The following is a 21714-nucleotide window of genomic DNA, read 5'->3' as shown; positions in this document are numbered from 1 at the left end:
CCGCTTACCCCTTTCATCTTCATCTTCCTTCAGCGGGAAGAAGGAAACGGGACATCTATCCCCTCGCCCTTTATTTTATGGAATAATGCCCCCGTATACTTTGTTATACTGTGCTTATCAAGCGAAGTGATGTAGAAAATTTCATCATTGTTTTAGCCCAAAACTGTGTGTGTGTGTTTAAGAGAGAGAGAGAGAGAGAGAAAGAGAGAGAGAGGGGGGAGAGGGGGAGAGTGATGGGGGGCACTACAAATACCCATACGTCCATAATACATGTATAATGAGAAGTGCATGTAAAGAAACACGATCCGTAATTTTTTTCAGCTATACTTCCAGATTATTCAAAATACATTTACATCTATGTTTTCACGATTTATGATGAGTCAGTGACACTTCAACATTTATGCTGCTATCAATGTACACATCGTTTGTTTGTTTGTTTTTTTTTACGAATTTGACACAAAAAGCATGGTGACACGGCAGATGCGCCAAGCTCTCTAATACGTGTACAAAGGTCTATGGTCTATCTTACTCATTACCAGCGATTCCAAAATTCCTTCATAATTACTTATACCGTGCATTCAAAAACAAATTATTGCTTTGTAAAACGTCTTTCATTTGTTAACAGAATTAACGAACCGTGGCTAATAATCTTTCAGTGTACACGTATAGATATCCAGCTAGATAAATACTTTTGCATGGTAACAGTTTTTAAGAAAACGTGGCTTGTACAGCGCACTGTCCAAAGTAAGCAGACGTATTACATGGTATGGTTTAGTCTAACGGAATAATTTCGATGGAAAATATACATAATATATGGCTTAGATGTTTAAAAACGAATTATTTATAGTCACTGGGCAGAGGGTACAATTTGTACACAAAGAAAAACATGAGGACTTTAACACAATATAAGTTGAAGACGGCATCATGCTGAATTCTTTAAATATACAGGTTCAATTCTATAAGCTTTAACAAATAATACCTTTGCAAAGATATTGCTACTTCAAAGACCCAGCTGTCAGTCTCTGACCGTTGAAAATATTCAGTGAGAAAGATGTACAACTTTGTTTCAAAAAAGTTGTTTCATGCTTGTTGGCATGTATTCCATTGCATCATAAATAGCAAGTTAAGAATTGTTTACCCCCGGTACGTAACTTTTCCAAGAAAATGTTATTCTTGTCCACATTTTATCATTTACCATTGAGATATACCACACAAGTATTCAGACATTACGACAAATAAGACATTATATACAAAGCTCAACAATACAGAAATAATTTCAGTAATACACGTGTATCGCTAAAATACGCACCTTTTAATAACATTTATTAACTAGATTTCTATCAATGTCTATCTTTTACAAACACGTTATTCAAAGCATGGATATACAGTTCCAAATTTCATAATCACATACATTACTTTATACGCTTATCACAAAGAAAAGATTATGTAACGTCTAAAATCGGGTCACTGCTTCGATGCAATCACGTAAGTTTGTTTTATCGTCGGAAGACGACACTGTTGTCCGATTTCGCTCTCACACATTTGGAAATGCCGTAGTATGGGCCGCACTTCCTGAAGGTGCCCCTGCGGAAAATGTTGATGTCTTGGCAACATGACCCTGGCCTGCATTCCGATGAGTCTTCACAGTCCTCACCTTTAAGTATAATATGTAGATGTGTGTGCTAATGTATAGTACATTTACACTATACAGTTTACACACTATACACACGGGGACAGATGTGCTTGCCAATAAGTTCATTTGAGCTCCCTCTCTCTCTCTCTCTCTCTCTCTCTCTCTCTCTCTCTCTCTCACACACACACACACACACATAAACACACACACACACACACACAAACTTTGTAAACTGGATGAAAATTATTATTCAAATCAGACAACCGAACCACAAATATACTGGACTGACAAGTGACAAATACTGTGTTAGTCATTTTACTCGCATTAAAAAAAGACGGTTTTGCGCAGCCTTGATTCTGGCAGTCGACTTTTAAACAGACTGGACAACCCTCAAATGTCGTTTATTATTACACACCATAAAGCGTAAATCGATCATTTTCAAAATATTGCTAAACTGATTTTACACAGATTAAAGCATGCAGTGTGACTATAATCCATCGATAAACCATTTGCCTCAAATGTAATACACACTCTGCAAATCATAGTGAAGTTCATACGCAGCGTGATACATAACGGCCGCTCATAGAAAAGGCAATATGAGTAATAAACGGTATCAAAAATGAAAGAATAGCAAATTACAAATGTACATGATCTTACAAGCAAATAACTTATAATAACTGATGTAAACCTGGTAATTTATAACACAAAAAGCATCACACACCAATTTTAGAGTTGTAAATTTAAAAAAAGCATAATGTAAATGACTAAAAAACGCTATTAAAGCTCAATGAAATGGTTTTCCAAACATAACGCACTTACCGTTTTTCTTGTAACCGCTCTTTCGCCTTTCGCCTAACTCCATGCAGAAGCCTCTCTCAAACGTATAGGGCCCTAGAAAAAAGGAACACTGATTTGGGTGTCAACTAACCACCGATGCTACTCACTTACCCTCTTTGCGGGTGCCCTTCACCTTGCACACACGCAAGCTCTGCGACCTGACTTCAGTACACTCGAAACCAGGATCGCAATCGGTATTAGTAAAGCACAAGTAGGAACCAGATCTCCTAGGCGTTGCAGGAACGCAAGTTCCTAGAAGGAGTAATTAGATAGGAAGAAACGTTGAAGCAAGGCACGATCGAGACCAAGACTTAGGTGTAAACTGTTAGTTTCAAGTTCCTAAAATTTAAGTAGGGAAGCTTGTTGTTGGGAGAAAACAGATGCCAGAGAAACACATAGCAAATTCCTCAGCAGCAGTTATTTCGATACAAAAAAGAAAATGCAAGTCGCCGGAAAGGAAAAGGTGACGCAAGAACAACAACCCTGCCTACTAGTTCTACTATCTAATATGCTAGTTCATAGCATATTTTAATAACATAGCCCAAAAGAATTTGACTGTGGTGATTGGCATTTTTTGACATATAAGTAAGCTCAAGACCTGAGAAGTTAAATAGAGATGTGATTTAAAGAGTACCATTTTGCCAGACTATGCTGTACTTAGCAGTAAATGTGTGGCAGATGACAAATAAATAAATACACAAACACGTATAGATAATTTTGGGAATATTTATGGCAGACTTAAAGGCATTTTTTTCAATAAAAAACAGATTAGGGCGTAATTTGTATAAAACCCTTCAAATTTAAGCTTCAGTAGTCTTCAGAAAGTGTCCGTTATTACAGCAATTTGAGTTATAATATGATATCTACACAGAATCATTGATCAACCAAACAGGAAAGGTTCAAAATGTATTTTAAAACGTTTATGACCAAAGACACGAGAAGTATTTCAGAATTTATGAAAAACTCTCCTTTTTAACCTGTTGTAAAAGAAGGCTGGTATTCTACTTCAGTGTAATTTTTTTTTGCTCTTTATCGTTTAATAGATATTAATGATCATCAATGTCCAAAGGTTAATATCTCACAATAAAGACGGATGGCTAGGTTAATGCCAATATCCTGCGGTGCCGGATGAAGCATTCTGGGGATGAAATGTGACCGGAAAAGGAGAATGGTCTTAATGATTTTTTTCACCACGTTGCTCAGGCAAAGGAAGTAATGTGCCGTGATTTGAAAAAATTAATCTCAGTTATAGACATATCCTCCCAGGACACTTGGGCATGGCTTGGGACATGGATCCATGAATCAAAGAATTCATAAATCATCATGGACTGATGGGCTCTAACAATCTTATTCCCAAACGAATTACCGAGTGGGGCTATTGTGACCTCCTAAAGCATGATGATCTATGTTGTCCCTATGTATTTTTACTCTACAAGTAACCTAGACTTTAAAGTCGAACGGTGGCTCTTCGAAGACTGCTTTCTTACAGTTGGCATTATAGAATCACACGCTGACACAATGCACCTACCCCTTCTGACTAATCTACCCCAAACAAAATGGCGGAAACAGCCCTTAATCAGATGGGTAAAAAAGACTAATGTGGGTCTTTCAGTAGAGCTCCAAGTGGACAAAACGCACACATACATGAATACAGGTCTATTTGCCATTATTTTTTAATGCTTCTTAAAGTACACACAAGATAATGCTCTTCATTTTAACTCTGCTTGAAATGGGTGTTTTGGGCATCTATACATCAATGCAAATGTGGCCATTCACTGCAAGAATTCACTGCAATTCGCTGCATATTAAAATTTGACAAGAGATGCGGTGAACGGCTGTTTCAACTGTTTCTAAATGTATACCAATAGTCTGTCTTGGCAATGGCAAAGTGCATTATTGTTTCATAAACCGTGTCCACAGTCCACCAGATAACCGTATGGCTATTCATTTAGACTGAATGGACTGTTTGAGTGCTGGTATCGAAGGTAGCCGCAATTTAGACTGACAGGTCCTTATCGGATATCAGCTTTGGTTAATCTAATGTTTCATTAACTTCATTCTGACCGTTACATTCACACCAACAGCCTTCGCGGCTCTGGAAAAGCAGTGAACAGAATGGTAAGCTCCATTGCGTTATTGAAGTTGAACCATATATCATTGCATCGGTCTGTCTCCCTTTCCAGCTCAAGGTTCTATCCTATTGCTGAGTGCTGGGAGCATAAGATAATGGAATCGTGCCAAGGGATAAGTTTTATAGCGTTAACTGCTCTTTACATTATTTTATCTTTTTCATGTCTCTAGAAAGACAAAGTATGGTACAAATCTCAAACCCGAATCTGTAAATTATACGTATTACTATTATGGCGGTTTTGAAAGTTTTGTCAATGTAATTTTGGGTATGTAATACCTTTTTTCTCATCGTCAATTCGAAATCTTCTCAGGAAGGGGAGAGCAAGTTAATAATGCCGTAAAAGGCTAAGTCTATACCTGCTAGTCCGTTGTCTGTGACACACACGGAGCCTTCGCAACAGTCGCTTGTTTGGAAACACCGGCTGCCTTCTTCAGAACACTGAAAAACAAAGAATAAAATTGAAAAATTAAAGTTATATTAATTAATCAGATGGCATTGATTATTTGTACGTAACTAAGGAGATGATATTCTCACCATATTATGCTAAAGGATGACTGAATTAAAGCAATCCCTCATCATGCAAATACGGATCACCATCGCATGACTGTCATTTGGAATCTAAATAGAGCATTGCCAAACAACACATTTGAGGTTAATAACAGGTTACGTTAGTTCTGAGTCAATTGCATTACAGTAATTGCAGCTGTAATGGTTTAAAGGACAAATTGCTGTTTAAGTTGTATTTTTGTTGAAATAAATGTTAGCTATGTGTTATAATGACACCCATGGAAATAAAGGTAAAAAAGTTTTTAAAAATAAGCTGAAACCAATTTTTATCAAACTCTACTCAAAAATACCAATCTGTAAAGATGATGATGGAAACAGAAAATTATTATGTATAATTATTATGTTATGTACATGCAACAATATGTATCATAATCCTCTATTTTGGAATCAGAATATTTTACATTTACTATGGGACAAAAAGTAATATTCATAAAAATAAAGAAATATACTTTGCACATTATGGGCATTAATTTCCCCAGAGTATTGGTAAAGTGTTACCAGTTTGTCACTGTCAATGGCAGTATACTTAGTTTACGTGGAGAAGAAACGTAAAAATGTCATTAAATAACTGTACAACATGCATGGCCGTCGTTCCTCAATGAAATCAAATGCATGGATATTGACATGTCAGACATCTGGGAACATTCTCAACAATCCCTGCGTAATTAAGCCGTCCTCACCTAATTGAGACTTTAGATCGATCCGCGACTATTTATCAAGGCACATGTTATTCTTTAGTTATTAAGACGACCGTTAATGACCTTAATTATCTTTAATCTCTAAAGACAGCGGCGCCTGAATATTTCATAGATGCAAATGTATTAGCTGGGGGTACAATGATCACTGAAGTTATTGTATGAAAGTGTGTGTTTTAAGGGCGGTCTATAAAATGAGCGCGAGTCGTATGCTGCATTTGTGCTTGTGCAAAATTAAGATAGAAAGGAAATTCATACAACCAAGAAAATGCATCATAACTGGTTTGAATTGAAAATGGTTGGGGGACACTTTTCTTACCCTGAACCTTTATATCCTTATCGGCTCTGGAGCGAACGGGCATAGCCTGGCCGTTCTTCCGTCGCACCGCCCAATAGGGTCAAGCAAGTATTCTTCTGTGTGACTTCTAACATTATGCGCTGTGTTAGCATCTGAAACTCTATCACAGTCTTTTGCCACGGGGACGATAAATCAAACCTCTATCTTTGTTATTATCAAGATCAAACAGACAAGCCTTATCGCTTCATTGGTTTTACTGCTGCCCACCATGCTTTAAATGTGTATTACCAAAGTTGAGCTAACAACGATGAAGAATGTGAGATTTCCCAAAAGAAATACCAATTATTCATAGAGTGGGACTACCAAGTTAGGAACCTCTACCGTAATGTTATCACTCGTTATTGGGATTAAGTAAAGAGCACATTTTGGAATAAAATGTCTATGTTGGGTTCTGGCAGATAAAAACAAGAGACGTTAACTGTTGGAGGGAAGTTGGCATAAAAAGGTCTAATGATTTATCGACACTGAATAAGACTCTGTGTAATTTTGTTCGATACTAGCAATGTAGCTTCTGTTCAAATTTCATTTGATTAATTCTTAAAGCTTCTTTTAGCTCCTTAAACATGGGATCCAATGTTTTTAGCTCAAAAGGAAAGATACGTCCAAGTCAGCGATAAACACGGAGACCATTGTACTATTTATAAAGCACGGGATATTCGACATTGTGACTGATTTTGATTTCGTTCCTTTCAATATCTCGATAACTCCCAGGCGTAGCGTCTGAGCTGCGACAATACGCATGGAGAGTTGGATAATTTATCGCATTGCGGAAGCATGTCTACGAGGGATTCGTAGTTGACAGATTGGAAGGTGTATAGTTTCACATCAAACGATGCATTTCCTGTATTTATCCTTTTTGTCTGGAAACTTTTTGACAGGTTCTATCACATTATATCTTATTGCAACTGATCTCGGAAAAAGTTACAAATATGCTACACACGTGAGACTATGACTATTTGAAAATGACGTAAAACGGTTGACGCGTGAATAAAAAGAGTACTGTCAACACGTGACTGGGGGCATTTTCTATTAAACAAAGTATCAGTTTTGGCCCCAATTCCTAATCTGAAAGGTACTTATTATGGTTCCCCACAGAATGTGTACCTGTTTACCTTTTTCATGCAGAAAGTAGCATAAATCCAATGCCTGTGAATGATGCAGATCCATACCATTTCTCAACGGGTAATTTGAAATTACAAACAATTAGTATCATGAAAATGACGTACAGGTTTTTCTTTTCGCGATGAAATCCTAATATCTACAATGTCACTGGCAAAGTTAATATTTGCAAAGGTATCAGGAACTTTGTATTGACAACGGCATGGATGGCCAAACAATGAAAACAAAGCATCTTCCGGGGAAGCAACTGTTGTAATTCTCATCGTTTTGTGGGTTATATCGAGGTTAGATGAAGACAAATTTCCCGGTGGGGCAAATTGCACTTAATTTAGCACGGGCGACGCCTGTGCCTTTGTCTAAAAATTGGATAGAACTTTAAAATTTATGACTTGGACAAATGGCATCGTTCTGAACTAATGTTTCATATAGATCTCGTGGGTGTTAACTTGTTATTCGTGCTAACTATTGGCATGTGTTTATCACCTTTGTATATACAAATTAATTATGCACTGTTGATGTTGGTTCCTGGACGTTGTGCCGGATAGATAAATATGGCTTATGTCCCCCGAAGCTCAAAGTTAAATACGGCATTGTGTTTGCTCCGCTTGTTGCCAAATTTACCAATTCCATTTAGGTTTGAAGGCAATCGACATGCCAAGTTACATATTCCCTTTCGTTTCATTATATAGAAACGTATGCATAGGAACAACGCCTTTTTGATAATCAAGTAAAAATAACTGATTTCCGTGTAACTGAAATATAGCCATTTTGATACCTTTTATGATGGGATAGAAATTCTGGGATAGGGTCAATTTTCATGAACGATCAATTTTATCTATCAGCAATGTCAAGATATCGCCGCCTAAAAGGTTACATTACAGTTGTCTAGTTAATGTGTATATTTTATTTGACTAATAAAATTGTGACTAATAAATAATGACAACCATAAGGATAATACCTTGGCAACGCCAAGCATCTTGTAAACATTCGCATATCACTCGCTGATTGTAATAGGCAGATGGTTTAGCGTCCATCGTACTTAATTATCACCATAATGACTGTAGTGCGTGCTTTTTTTAATGTCACAGAGATACATATCTGTAAAGTTGTTAACAGAGTAATGTTACATTACGCATGTCACTATGCTCTAATTAGGAAATTATTCAAAAGATTCTCTTCGGTACTGCTCGTACAAATAGAATAAAAAAATCTCATTGAGAGGAATCTGATGTCCACGTTTAATGGAGGCAATCTCCAATTATGATTGAAAATCATTTAAATCGCTATCATGTACGTCAAAAATAAGTGACAAAACGTTAAAGATGCATATGAAGCAAATTGGCATGTCAATCATTGCAACCAAAGATGACTTAGTGTCATCATAAAACTTCATACAGCATAACTAAAAGAAGTATCAATGGCGATCGTTTCATATTCTCGAAAAATGATATTTGAACAGATCTTGCCTGCTCTGTTTATGTGCTACATTTATAACCCGTGTCCGATTAAAATAAATAAAACAGTAACTTTATGTGGTAGTCAGTGCAATCCTGAAACCGGTGGACGTCATCACCTGGACTATTCATCTACGATGCACTTAAACAACACGTGCAATTGTGCAGTATGGGTTTCTAAAGTCAGTTCAAAGAACGGCGACGTCAAAGTCGAATATAGAAATAGTAAGCTCAATACAGAATTAAATTTACATGAGAAGGTTATTAACCACCGCCAGCTAATTACCAAGAACGTGCCCAGACATGATATTTACAACTCTTTCTCATTGTGTGCACTGCGCATTGATTGGCAAGATATGATATATGACATTTTAAACCAGTTCTTAATTACTCCTAATTATGCTACTTGTCTAAACATGCGGTTTCCAAGACGTGGTATTTAATTTGTAAGGGTGGCGAGAGACCCAATGCACTGAACTGATAAACGTTATTTCTGGAATATGTGCATTGCTACTACAAAAAAATCCCCCAATGTTTGTTGTAGTTGATTCATTCTGTGCACATCCATTTGACTAACTAGCCATTATTCATTGCCTACCTTAAAGTAAAAAAGCATTCCTTAAAGTAAAAAAAAATTAAGACTAATGGATATATTACACAATATTATGTGCATTTAACTGACTTCCGGTTTTAGTTTTCACAAGAGCGTAACATAATATGTTTTAATCAAGTGCCATTAATACAAAAAAGTCAAGCACTAAAATACTTATATTTTTAGAAATCCCCAGAAAGCGTTGTTTGCACTTGGATATCAAATTCCATCGGAATAAAAGGCATCATGATTAATTCTAACGTGAAGATCGATACCATCAAGATACAATTTCGATTAAAAATGTCCCTTGTGCACCAACTAAGTCCTTCAAGAAAGTAGTCGATATGTGCATTCCAATAGAAAAAATTATTGAAATGCTATATGCTCTTTATTATGTATCCCTGTACCCAACAGAGAAAATGCGATGTTCTCTGTACTAGAGGGGCTGCGTTTAGGCAAAAAAAAAAATATGAGTGTTTACTGTCATATGCACAGACTTCCATTTGTATATGAGTCAAAGTATTTAGCATATTGGTATGTAAACGTAGGGGAAATATGAGGTACCTTTATGCCGTAATTCCGACTGTATTTTTAACAGTTTGACGAAATACACATCTATGGATTTGATAAACGACTTGACAAGCGGGCAATATTTTTATTCTTTTATTGGTCGGAAGGACAGTGAGTGTTACCATTATATCTAATGAGGTAAAAGATATAACTGGCATAGAACCATCTCATCGCTTTAACGCAATTGTTCACATGATAAATTAAGAACAAATAGTTATTTGCTGCTGTCATCTTGACACTTTTCTATGCCATATACTATTACGTACCGTTGATCATGGCATAACTTTTATTAAAATACATTGAAGGTGTAAATCTATACTCATGCATAACAACACAATGGTGTCACGGCCAATCAATGCCAACTACAACAACTTATTCTCCCGATAATACAATGTACTCGAGTATTTATTACTGACCCATCGCTAATGACAGTGGTTTAGAATCGGAAAGAGGTCTCGGGGGAGACGTGGCTGATGTGCAAGTAACCAGGATTACGACTGTTTATGTCGAAGGCAATCATCATGTGTCTGTTATAAGAACTCAAATACATCTTCTTGAAATGTCATCGGTGGCATACAGTGTACATTTTCTCGTCGTAAATCCAACCCAGAACAATCAAAGCAAGGCATGCTACGGCGGATTCAAAGAACGATTTCGTAAATAGAATTTCGGACGAATGTTATGCACCTTACAGGTAGGGTGGGGGGGGGGGGGGGGGTAATTTCAAGAGCAAAGCAAAATTGCCCAAAATTGCAATGGATTTTCAAGTCATGTTTTGCACTGAGGGTTTGCTGCGAGCGACGAGGAAATCATTTATTTTTAAACGCGTTCCCCTCCCTTTGGGTTATAAGAACTCAAGTTACTTTTTTATTTACATAATTAATGTATTTGACGGTTTCCAATCTTTAATGTTTAAATACACTACTCTATGTACACATGTGTCCCACGCACAAAGAATAAAATAACTATGTCGGAAACAGAGACGTTTGGATGACATCTGTGCATTTTCAAAGCCATTTTGTACACTCACGTCTTGCGTTTCTCTAATGTTACAACTGAAGGAGTCAGTCCTATTTCTAGCCATTAATTACTTCCGTTATATCAGCAGGGTACACGTTATTTTGTAGAATTTATCTTTGTACTATCACGTCAGTTACTTGTACGAGGTTACTAATTACCAATCAATACTATGGATCAAACAATATCATTCAATTGTCTCTAGCGCGTGGCACACCATCTGAAGCATCTTAAGTTCTGATTACTTGTTACTTGAATCTGATCACGATGGTGGATTTTCAATTAATGGATTCCATCACTTTGGCATAATTGCAACTTCAATATGAAAAGGGGTTTTCTTCAGGAAACCAGATCTATAATACGAATGGTCAAATTGCGCATGCTGATGCTTTCAATTTCCACCAAAATTAATAAAAATCGATAATAATCAACTTAATTACCACGTCAGATTTTTATTGGAGCTGATTTTATTATTTTTCTGTGTTAATCAGCGCCTGGTTCAAGTGTATTCGGTGCATTGCTGCACAAATTTTATCAAAATGGCCAATCCAATGGGCGTTCCAATCGAGTCAAAAACATTGCATATATATGATGCGAAATATATTCTGCTCTTTTAAGCAAAACGAATGTGTCGATATAATCTGGATAATCATAATAAGGAGAATTATCGTGTCAGGGTTTGTCAAGTGCCAGCTAGTGGAAATGTTAACCTGAGAGACAAATGTTGGTCATGAACTAGTATGTATAAACACCCAGAATGTAAGTTATGGATCCCAAAACTGGTACTTCAATCAATAGATATCTCAATGGGGTTTTGAGTTTGAAAATGGCCTTAAAAGCATAGTTTCAACAAAAAACAGCCACAGCTATCTTGAAATCCCATTATAGTGTTCTGGTTTCAACGTGTTGTGCATAATTCTAACTTCCGTGTGGTAAAGTACCACATTTGTATCTGTCTAGATTGATAGCGGCTTTGAACTTAAATTTCCAACAAGCGTACAGTCGACGTCGGCTGGTTTTCCGGTTAATTGCATAATCATTTTACCCCAATAAGAAACAGAAAACAATACCATCTGGGTAACACATCATTCAATATTGCCCGGTCTCTTATTGCCTACATTATTTTACAATATATGTACGTTTATTGTGGTCAATATCAACTGTCCCGTTTGTAATCTGTACCTAAATGGTGGAACATCGTTTTCAGAAATATGCAGCAGGTTCTTTTGACTGGGAGTGGGAGCTCCTTATCAACAATGAGTCAGGTTCTTGATATTGTCGTTTCCCTAAAATATTGACATTTTTGCATTTTTGGAAACTGATGCTGAAAGTTCGTTCCTGGATTTTTTTTCTTTTCAATTGTGTAAACAAGAAAAGTTTTACGAACACAGTAATTTGCGTTTTCTGTATTGGCAATATTTGTAACCATGGCACCTGTACCACTGAGTGATTATTGCCAGCACAAAATTATTTAATTTGCTGTTACATGTACTGGGACACCATCTTCCGTCAAAAACCACAGGGGTTATATGTGCATGTAGCCTCTATTCGTTTTCGCGTGACTGAAATAATGAAATGTGTACCTCACCGATAGAGGTCCCAGAAGACATTCTGTGCCAATAATGTCCATTACGATCGCTCCATTGCAACTAAAGCGCTAAATCCAGGTCTGTAACTAACTTAACCTGGGCAGATTGCACGGCCAATTCCCTGTGCGTTGCAATACTCTTGTACCTTTAATGTGCAACCTTTCACAACAGCCATTAAATTACTGCCAGTCTGTTTTAAACTTACTAACTGAATTTAGGATGCTGTGTGGGAGATAAGGACGGGGTACATGCAGCTAATAAACTTTCTAAAACGCTAATCGCAAACATATTCCAGCGTTAGGCTAAGGGTATTTGAAGCTTATCGTTCATTTGGGAAATTTTATTGTTTCTGCGTATGGTTTGACAAGTTTGGCCACTGCAAAGTTAGCACTTAAAAAAAATAAGCGAAGAGACAAACGAACATCCTTTGCATGTGTTCATCCTATAACTACAATAAGAGGGAGAAAATTGTAAAAGGTTTAATAACAAACATATTAGACATTAATGTAATGTACATGAAATTTTCAAGTCCATCTACTCGTGAGGGCCATTTAACTCTCTTTGTGCTGTCGGAGCACATCACTCAATGATTGCTGTGGAAATGTGAATACTCTAGGAAAATGGCCACAAACGGTGTTTCAAGGATTTACAAAGTTTGGATTGAATGCTGCATCTAAATCACTGCCTGTGTTCAAAGCTCTTGGCAATTCTGTTTATATTCATATCGGATTTCACCTTTTTTCAGCTGTTGGTACGTCTAAGGCCATTGGAACCGTGTGATATTTGGAATAAAATATCGCCAATTAATCAATTGCATATAGCAGTATTTTTGGACAATGGGTTCTGTTCCATACAGATAACATCTGGTTTTGTCCCATACTAGTTATTTACCTAGTGGGCGTTTGGACAAAACTGCTTTGGTGCTCAGGTGGTTCTACGAATAAAAATTCCATTACGAATCGTTAAGTCAAATACCATACAAAGCTGACTCTGTGGGGTGTTTACATTTTCTATTTTTTAAAAAATATCTTGACAGAGGGTACACTACATGTGTTATTTGGACCTTGGCAAAAACTACATGCATCTTATTTGAGTAGCACGAAACAATTGAATTTAAACTGCGCTATTTGATTTACATAATAAAAAAGCGTATGTCAGGCCCAAAAAACAATATAATAAAACATATCCCGAATATGGCTATATGCCAAGACACGCTCCTGATGCACATTAAGACGATTTGGATTAAAAAGAATCATCGTAATCACATCCTGTTTACAAAAACACTGAGATCCTGTTGGACTCTCAATGTTGATATCCCCAGGAGAGAATGCGGAAACATCAATTAAACAGTCAGACAATTTAGATTTAACTGTGGTTTTATTTAATAACGAGACAGTACCAACCGGCATTATTTTGGTGTGGCTTATACTGTTTACAGTCAAGAACTTTTGTCCAAAGACTTATAAGCAGATTTTTTTCTGTTCTATAGGAAAGCATGTAGTTTCACAAGGATTGGTATTTAAGATTGTCAAATAAGACAGATTTCTCAAGTTTTTGTGGCTGGCCACAAACATTTTATTTTTCCAGACGAAGCCTTGCAAGGAATGTATACAGACGCAAACACAAGTACTTATCTAATAGTGCTCTGTACTAAGACGCGTACTTATGAGGGAATCTTAAATGGTAATTTTGTGAGCGATTAATAAAAAAGCGGTTGTGAGATGTAACCATGTCAAACAACTACCACGGGGGTCGTGAGTATTTGCTCGGTTGGGGAAGTTATGTTTTGTTTTGTTTTGTTTTGTTTAGGTGTGTGGGGCACGAGGGTGAATTTCGAATATTTTTTTCTAGCCAATCGAGACAAATATTAAAAAAGTAGACAAGGAGAGTTTGGTCGTGATGTTAAGACTCGATCATGAACGGGACGGGGAAGGACACATTCATTGGTCTTAATGTCGTTTTGTAATTGATACGGCATGTTTTAACAGATGATACCTCCGAAACTTTAAGAGAGAGAGAGAAAGAGAGAGAGAGGGCACTCCTTCACCCCGACTCCGCTATTATCATTCCAAATGAATGTGATATTTAATGTTTCACAATGCCAGACACCCATTGATTGTACTGTTGTCCTGGGGGTTCCAAATACGTCCTTATAGTCCAATATGTATGCTTTTCTATCTGACAACTGCCACATTAGTTGAAAGTGAAGTGGTTTACATACTGAGGACAAGTGTAAAGAGTGCCCGCGTTGATTAGGTCGTACTAGATTGACATTATACGGTTGTAATACACACGTATGTTATCCATCACAGTTGTAATTATGTCCTCAACATATGTCAAAAATATCATTATTTCTCCCCATGTTCAGGTACGTTACACGATTAAATGGATTCTGTTAATATTTGACAAATGGCATGTCAATTGAATGCCTTGATTTTGGTGTCATATTTCTTTCTAATGTGAACGGGAAATTAATCCATGTTGAAAATAATACGCCAGTGCTCGGGGAGAGTAATTTTCTTGATATTTATCTAAGCCGCAATGCACGAGAAACTATTAGTACGCTATTGAGTTAACATTTTTTGTAGAGACGTGTAGGAATATCCTGAAGTAAATCACGTTCCAAAGCAAAATTTTAAAAAAATAAATATTTAAATAAAATAAATAAATGAACGAATTAATTGATAAAAACAAAATCTGTTTTACAACAACGTTTAGTAACGTTACATAATCTCGTATGGAGGCGGTGGAAGATTAAGCTTAGTGTTCCTAATGGTGTTATACATTGCAACCTGCTCAGTGTCTACTAATTGACACAAGGACTGACATATTTCCTTCTGAAAAACATAGGAACTGATGCCTAATTTATTATGTCAAAGTACAAGATTAAAAAAAACGTTGGAAATAGCATGCACCATTTGTTTTGTATTATATAGTGAGATATTTGTCTTTAACGCGTGAGTATACATGTAGTTTTGATAAATGCTATATCATAGGCCTACAACCCACAGAAGAGAATATGTACTTTCTTAGGCTTGGTAATATCTGATATGAACATTGTCTTCAGCACTGGCAAATAAACAAACAAACATGTATGATCAACTTGACACAAGCTCACCCACTATCCGCAATTCAAAGTTTTTAAAACAGTAGTAGATTTTCTTAGAACCATATATATTTTTTTACATCGATCAACTCAAAGCTGTTGCATAATCATGGATTTGAAAGCCCCCTTAAAATAACAAGCCTGAAGAGGCAACTGACAAAAATGTAACTGGTTTAGGCGCATTAATCAGTACAAAACATGACATAACATTTTAAAAGAACTTTTTACTGAAATTATATGAACTCCTTACATAGCCCCTGGTGTAAAAAAGTTTCGCCATGACACAAGTAACGCTGCACTACTGAAGAGCATTGACGTCACTCTCTTATCATATCTACGTCATATTCTAATTACAACAACATGTAACAATCGAATCAAATTGTAGGAACATGTTGGCATGTCCGACATTATAAGCAGCGCTTCTGTTTAGTACTTGGCGTGTTATACGAGCCGGAATCTACGGCTTAGATTTGATCTCGCTACCTTGTAATACCTGGGCCCCGTATCTCGAAAGCGTCGCTATGTTGCGCACGTGCGCAAGCGTCTCGATTCCATAACTCGTCCCTACTCGTCCCATATAATACATTGTAGCCTCTATTAGATATAGCGATTCGCAATACGCGATGCTTTCGAGATACGGGGCCCTGGTTTCAAGGCCCAGGAGAAAAATAAGGGAGAATTTCTGTTAAATTGTCCTGCTGCTATGCACCATGAATAGACATATTTTGAATATTTGCTGACATTTCTATAAACAAACTTTCTTCAAAACATTATTGAATTTGACTTACAATTCAACATTTTGTAGAAGAGATAACTGTTAGTTTATTCGTTTTCAATTTTTGAAATTTAACACAATTTGAAAATCATTTGGCCCTATGTCTATAGTGGCGATAACACTCGTACCCTTCCTAAAGATGATAATCCGAAACTGTACTTTAAGAATTTCTTTTAAGAATATCTTTAACTAATCTTAATGATGATTTTGAAAGCAAACCATGCATGGTATTAATAGGTTTATACATCCGTTTTAGTTGAAGCAAAATAGAAAGAAAATGCAACGTAGAAACAAAATTTGTCAAACGTGCTCGAGAACAAAATGATTATGACTTAAAACCAACAGACAGTACGTGTATAACTTTTTCTTCTTTGTAGGTTTCCTACGAGGATGCTCCAATTCTATAAGGTATTACTGATTCCATGTTGGTGTGCGTTTGGCATATATATCTGATATCCATGACAAGAAATCAATGTGAAAAGATTACTTTTCAAATAATTTTGAAACATTTGTGATTAATGTTCAATTAATCTAAATAACCCTTCGTGTGCTCGGAGTCTCAGAGTGTGACGGATATGCGGGGGAGGTAACATTGAAGAAAAAGTGAGGCATTCTTTTAATATACAGATTGTCAGCTCATATCGTCACACTGTGGGCCCTTCCTGTGTATAAGTATGCCAGGAACTTGCCATCTCCAACCTTGGCCGCTTAACCTTAGATTACATGCGCAAGTCAAATCTGATAAACTAGTAATATTTCCGTTTTAAGGAAAATCCCCCTTGGAACGGTTGGCATCAAATTCTGTCTATCTGCTAACCACCGAAATGCACCCAGAGGGAGAAAAGCAACTTAAAACACTTTAAACTGGATGTAAAGGTCTGTAGCTACATTCGTTAATTATTAAGGTAACTGATAGAGTATATTACTATGTCTGGCCAAAAAGCAATTTAGCCCGCGCCTTATGTGACATCTACTACAGGGTAATTACCTTCTATGTGTGCGCCACAATGTGACTCATATTTTGAATTGACGCCGTGCGCTCATCTTTTATTCAAACAGACTGTTTTTTAATCACCATTCGCATTACATGAGATCTGATGTCTTTAGATTTACAAAAAATAAATACTCCCTAATGTAATTACTTCACTCGATGCGTATATCAAAGCTGCGTTGCTTTTAAAAAACTAAAAAGTTTGTGGTTAAAAGATAAAAACAGGATATAGAGAATAAAGGGGGCAATGAAGGAAAAGGAAGAAACGAAATAAAAACGTTAAAAAGACGACAAAAAAGTCCAAAGATTAGGCAGAAAAGAGAAGAAGAAAAAAAGAAATTATCAGAGCAAGAATAAAAGACGAACAAAAAAAAAAGAACAAGTAAAAAGCTAACTCACATCTGTCTCTGGAAATTGTATAGGATATTGATATACCCTGGGCAGCTCGTCTCTAAACCTCATAGCTCTGTATGCACATACACAGGACAACACTGTCAGCAATATCCCGGTGTGAAAGGCTGTTGGCAACATTTTGATATCTGTCCTGAAACAAAATTCAAACATCATAATTTTCATTAACTTCTCAGCTTGATTGCATTGGAAGAAAGGTCGACTAGCATGACAAACAAAAAAACCAAAAGTCTGGGAAGAAGGCGATAAAAGGAAAAGGGAAATACATGTTCCTCCGTATTCTTTAGGTTAATTTTGGTCCTTGCTATTTGCATTATAAAGATGTGACTTTTGAGCAACGGCTTTCGAAACAACGTCATGTTATAGTTTTTATGAATATGTACCCGTGTATACGTACAGACGTGCAACTGCTTTTCCGCATGCAGTTTTTATCCCTTAAATGTGTAATTTTGTAAAGAGAAAAATCACAAAGACAATATTTCGATTATATTTGCAATAAATAAATAAATGCGATATAGGACACTTGGATAATGTTTAATGCACTGTTTCCTAGACACGCTTAGGCTATCACTGGAAAGCAGAGCCTTGTTGCACCAATGCTGGATAGCGCTCTCCTATGGATACATGTAACACTGTCCATTAGACAAAGACTGTTATTCTGTAGACTGGATAACTCATCGTGTGGATAGCACTATCCAAAGTAGATAAAACACTTGTCTCCTCTGGATAAGCTATCCAGGATCCATCGGATAGAAGCCATTTTTATCCACTGGATAGCGTTGTCCGCCGTTTGACGAACTTGAGTTTGAGTTCCTACCCCTGACCTAGCCATTGTTGCACTTCGATCCACTCTTTAATACCAAGTAAAAGTAGTACGTTGTTATAAAAACAATTAACAAAGTCTCAAAATAGTAAAGGTCATTTTGCACCAAACAAAACGCTCACCTTGAATCGCCCGTGGGTAAAAAAATCAACACAACAATCGATTTCCAATATGTCACGTCATGTTAAGAAATTTATCGAAGTTGTAAAGGGATCCCGCGTGTTTTGTGAGCGTCATGGCGCTAAACTAGAGTTGGCCTAGAGTACATGAACAAGTGTTGAATTAAAAAAAAATCCCAATTGCATTGCGCAAGTGAACTTAACATTGTGACACCGCTTTATACACCGTGTATCGATATCGTAAACAGTAATTGGAAAAGTGTTCCACTATCGATTGAGCTCAAATTACAAATATTATTGTGTATAACTAGGACACGCGTCTTGACATTCCACAAAAATAAAATGGAGAGAGAGAGAGAGTGAGGGGGAGAGAGGGAGAAAGAGGGGATGAATAAACGGTAGGATAGAAGAACAAAAAATAATACCAAAATAGAATATTTAGAAAAATGATAGAAATTTGGGAAAGAAAGAAAGAAAAAGAAAGAAAGCAAAATAATAACTCTGTATTTCTGAAATGTCAAGGCACCTGGCGGTGAACCAAAACAATGCCATTATCACGCATTTATAACAGCAATACAACCTATCAATACTGGCAGCACACGCCGACCTGACATGTGTAGTAGATCCACATGCAAAATTACACCCGCAGATGTAAGAGCAATAAAATTAAACCACATAGTGCGAGATTAATACTTTCACCAGCTGATTACACGATGTAAAAAACGGCTTTTATTACCAACGGGGCTTTGCCCTTATTTCAGACTGATTCTACACTTCAAAAACAAATATTAATAATTGTTCAGCAATTTTTACATATTGTCGGCTACTTGTTCTATCTGGGCAAGGCCGGGTTTCAGATTGGCCTTCTTACACATCTTCTATTCTTCCAACAACATGAAGGCGTTTTGTTAAGTATTTAGTGTACACTGTAACTCCATCACAGTTTAGGGTCGAAATATAGCACTTACAATTGGAGACTATAACAGATGTGTAAACTGAGATGACATTTTGAGCCTATTTACAGCGCAAATTGAAATACATGCAGGACTTTTCCTTACATTGAGTATACCAATACTCCTCTCTTATTGGATTAGAGTTATTTACGGGACTGGAACAGGGGACTAGATGATGCAAAGTTCTCATGTAAATGGGTCAGGGTAACGTCCTGTCCAAGCAATCGTCCAAATCAAATTGGTCACGAAAGACTGGCTCAGACTAGCTTCATCCAGATGAGCAACACAATATCATCTTTCAGCAGTGCAGATTCCCCTGGTAAACAACAGGTGTTTTTTGTCAGTTAACTGGAACGTTTCTTTTTGTCAACAATAATATTTACGAAATCTTATTATTTACGGTGCTGTGTGTAATACTTGTTGTCAACATCTATGTGACCCGATTCGGGCCGGTGGTCTACGTCTCACTACATATAAAAATCGTGTTTATTTGCAAAACTTTATTTGTAATTTGCCAGGGATCAAGTAGGCCTACCCCCGCAAAATTCACAATCCTTCTACATGTTTACAGCATGGTTGCATACGATTCTGCTCATGCATATAATGTAATACCCATTCGGTTTCCTATTCCAGCCAGACACTGGTTTGTTTGATATGTAATGAAAAAAAGTACCATTTGCTGAACGAAAACTTATGCATCAATGTGAAGCATTCGCCCTGAACGATAATTTTGGTACTTATATAGTATGCAGGAAAACTTGAATCTTCCAAAAACATCAATACAATCAATCGAAAGTTCGTTTGTCTGCTGTCTACGATAAATGCTCGTTTTCTATGGTTAATATTTTGCTGCTTATGCATGGACGCCTCTCCCGTCCCTCCCTTTGTGCTTTAAGTAGTTTCTGGGGACATTTTTCCCTGTAGTGGTTAAGACTACAGAACCAGCCAAGGCAGGAAATTAAATTTGCAATTTGATTGCCTACGATTTGCTTAAAGATTAAAAAGGGTTTTCTTCCAACAGTAATTATTTCTGGGAAGTGCCTGTTAGAATTGTGCCTTGATTTAGCCCATGGTACATAATCTGGCAGTGACCGATAGGTAAGTAGATCTAAAGCTTTAGGACTAATGCATTAGAGTAGGAGGAACATATTATAACAAAGTTCATTGAAAAAGTGACGTTCTATAAACAGTTTCACATGAAACAACAGAGGTCTTCAAATTGCTCTCTTGGCCCATTACATGTGAATATTCCTAAAACGACGCTCGTCATGCCCGCCTGTGTTTGTGTGCAAGTTTTAACGAGTGCCCTGACACGTGTAGTGAAATAGCACACCTCTTGTCAATCTGACCTCACTTTGTATCAAGCTTAAGATTTGGCACACAAACAGGCGCACGGTGAAAATCTGAACCGCTCGATGCTGATAGTACATGCACCAAGTTAGAACAGATTACAAAAACTGTAACGTTCTCCAAAATTAAACAGTTTGGAAGCAGGAAGCTCTGTCTTAATCTCACAAGAAAAACAAGTTCACAATCTTTGTAATGTTTCCTTAAATTGAACAGTTTAGGAACACTTAAAAGAAAAAAAACCTACCTTAAATGCACGAACTCTTGAAACAAGTAATACCACTTGGCCTCGTGATCAAATACTGCTGCAGAAGCTAACAGCTAGGCATTTTATACTTGTCGATATCATTCAAAGACCAACAATCGATCCTTTAAGGGGGTGGAGATGCAAAAATACGACCAGCCACCGCGCTCGTCAATAAGCAGGCAATGTTTGTCTTTGGCATTGATTTACGCCTTTCTGAAAACTTAGAGTGGGACTTAGGACATAAATATTTTATTGGTATTGAGTAAAGGTTTAAGTTGGAAGAATGGTCGAGAATCGTGAGTCCTGTTTGCAGGAATTTCTCATTCGTCCGGGTATTATTTCCTTCCGTGACAACTGTGATTTTTTCTGAGGTAGATTGG

The 21714-nt window shown here is 36.9% G+C and overlaps 1 protein-coding gene across 3 annotated transcripts; it reads right to left on the bottom strand.

Annotated features, from left to right (window-relative positions):
- Positions 1-308: 308 nt before the first annotated feature.
- On the bottom strand, positions 309-21508 carry LOC106162523 (uncharacterized). Of its 3 annotated transcripts, none has more exons than XM_013539825.2 (5): positions 21335-21508; positions 17834-17978; positions 4958-5039; positions 2582-2722; positions 309-1654 (listed from the first exon to the last, which is right to left on the bottom strand). In XM_013539825.2, exons 2-5 carry the CDS (start codon positions 17963-17965, stop codon positions 1497-1499), a joined length of 513 nt encoding a protein of 170 aa, XP_013395279.1. In that variant the 5' UTR covers positions 17966-17978; positions 21335-21508; the 3' UTR covers positions 309-1496. The 3 variants fall into 3 exon arrangements, with proteins under 3 accessions (XP_013395279.1, XP_013395280.1, XP_086873525.1); XM_013539826.2 differs by lacking the exon at positions 2582-2722 and adding an exon at positions 2453-2524 and having other exon boundaries at positions 21335-21483; XM_087017399.1 differs by lacking the exon at positions 21335-21508 and adding an exon at positions 18791-18935.
- Between the last annotated feature and the right edge of the window lie 206 nt (positions 21509-21714).

Source organism: Lingula anatina, chromosome 7 (assembly GCF_051362555.1).
Source record: "Lingula anatina isolate TDL-2025a chromosome 7, LinAna3.0, whole genome shotgun sequence".
Lineage (NCBI taxonomy): Eukaryota > Metazoa > Brachiopoda > Lingulata > Lingulida > Lingulidae > Lingula > Lingula anatina.
Note: the sequence above shows the minus strand (reverse complement) of the source record. Positions and strands in the feature narration are given on the sequence as shown.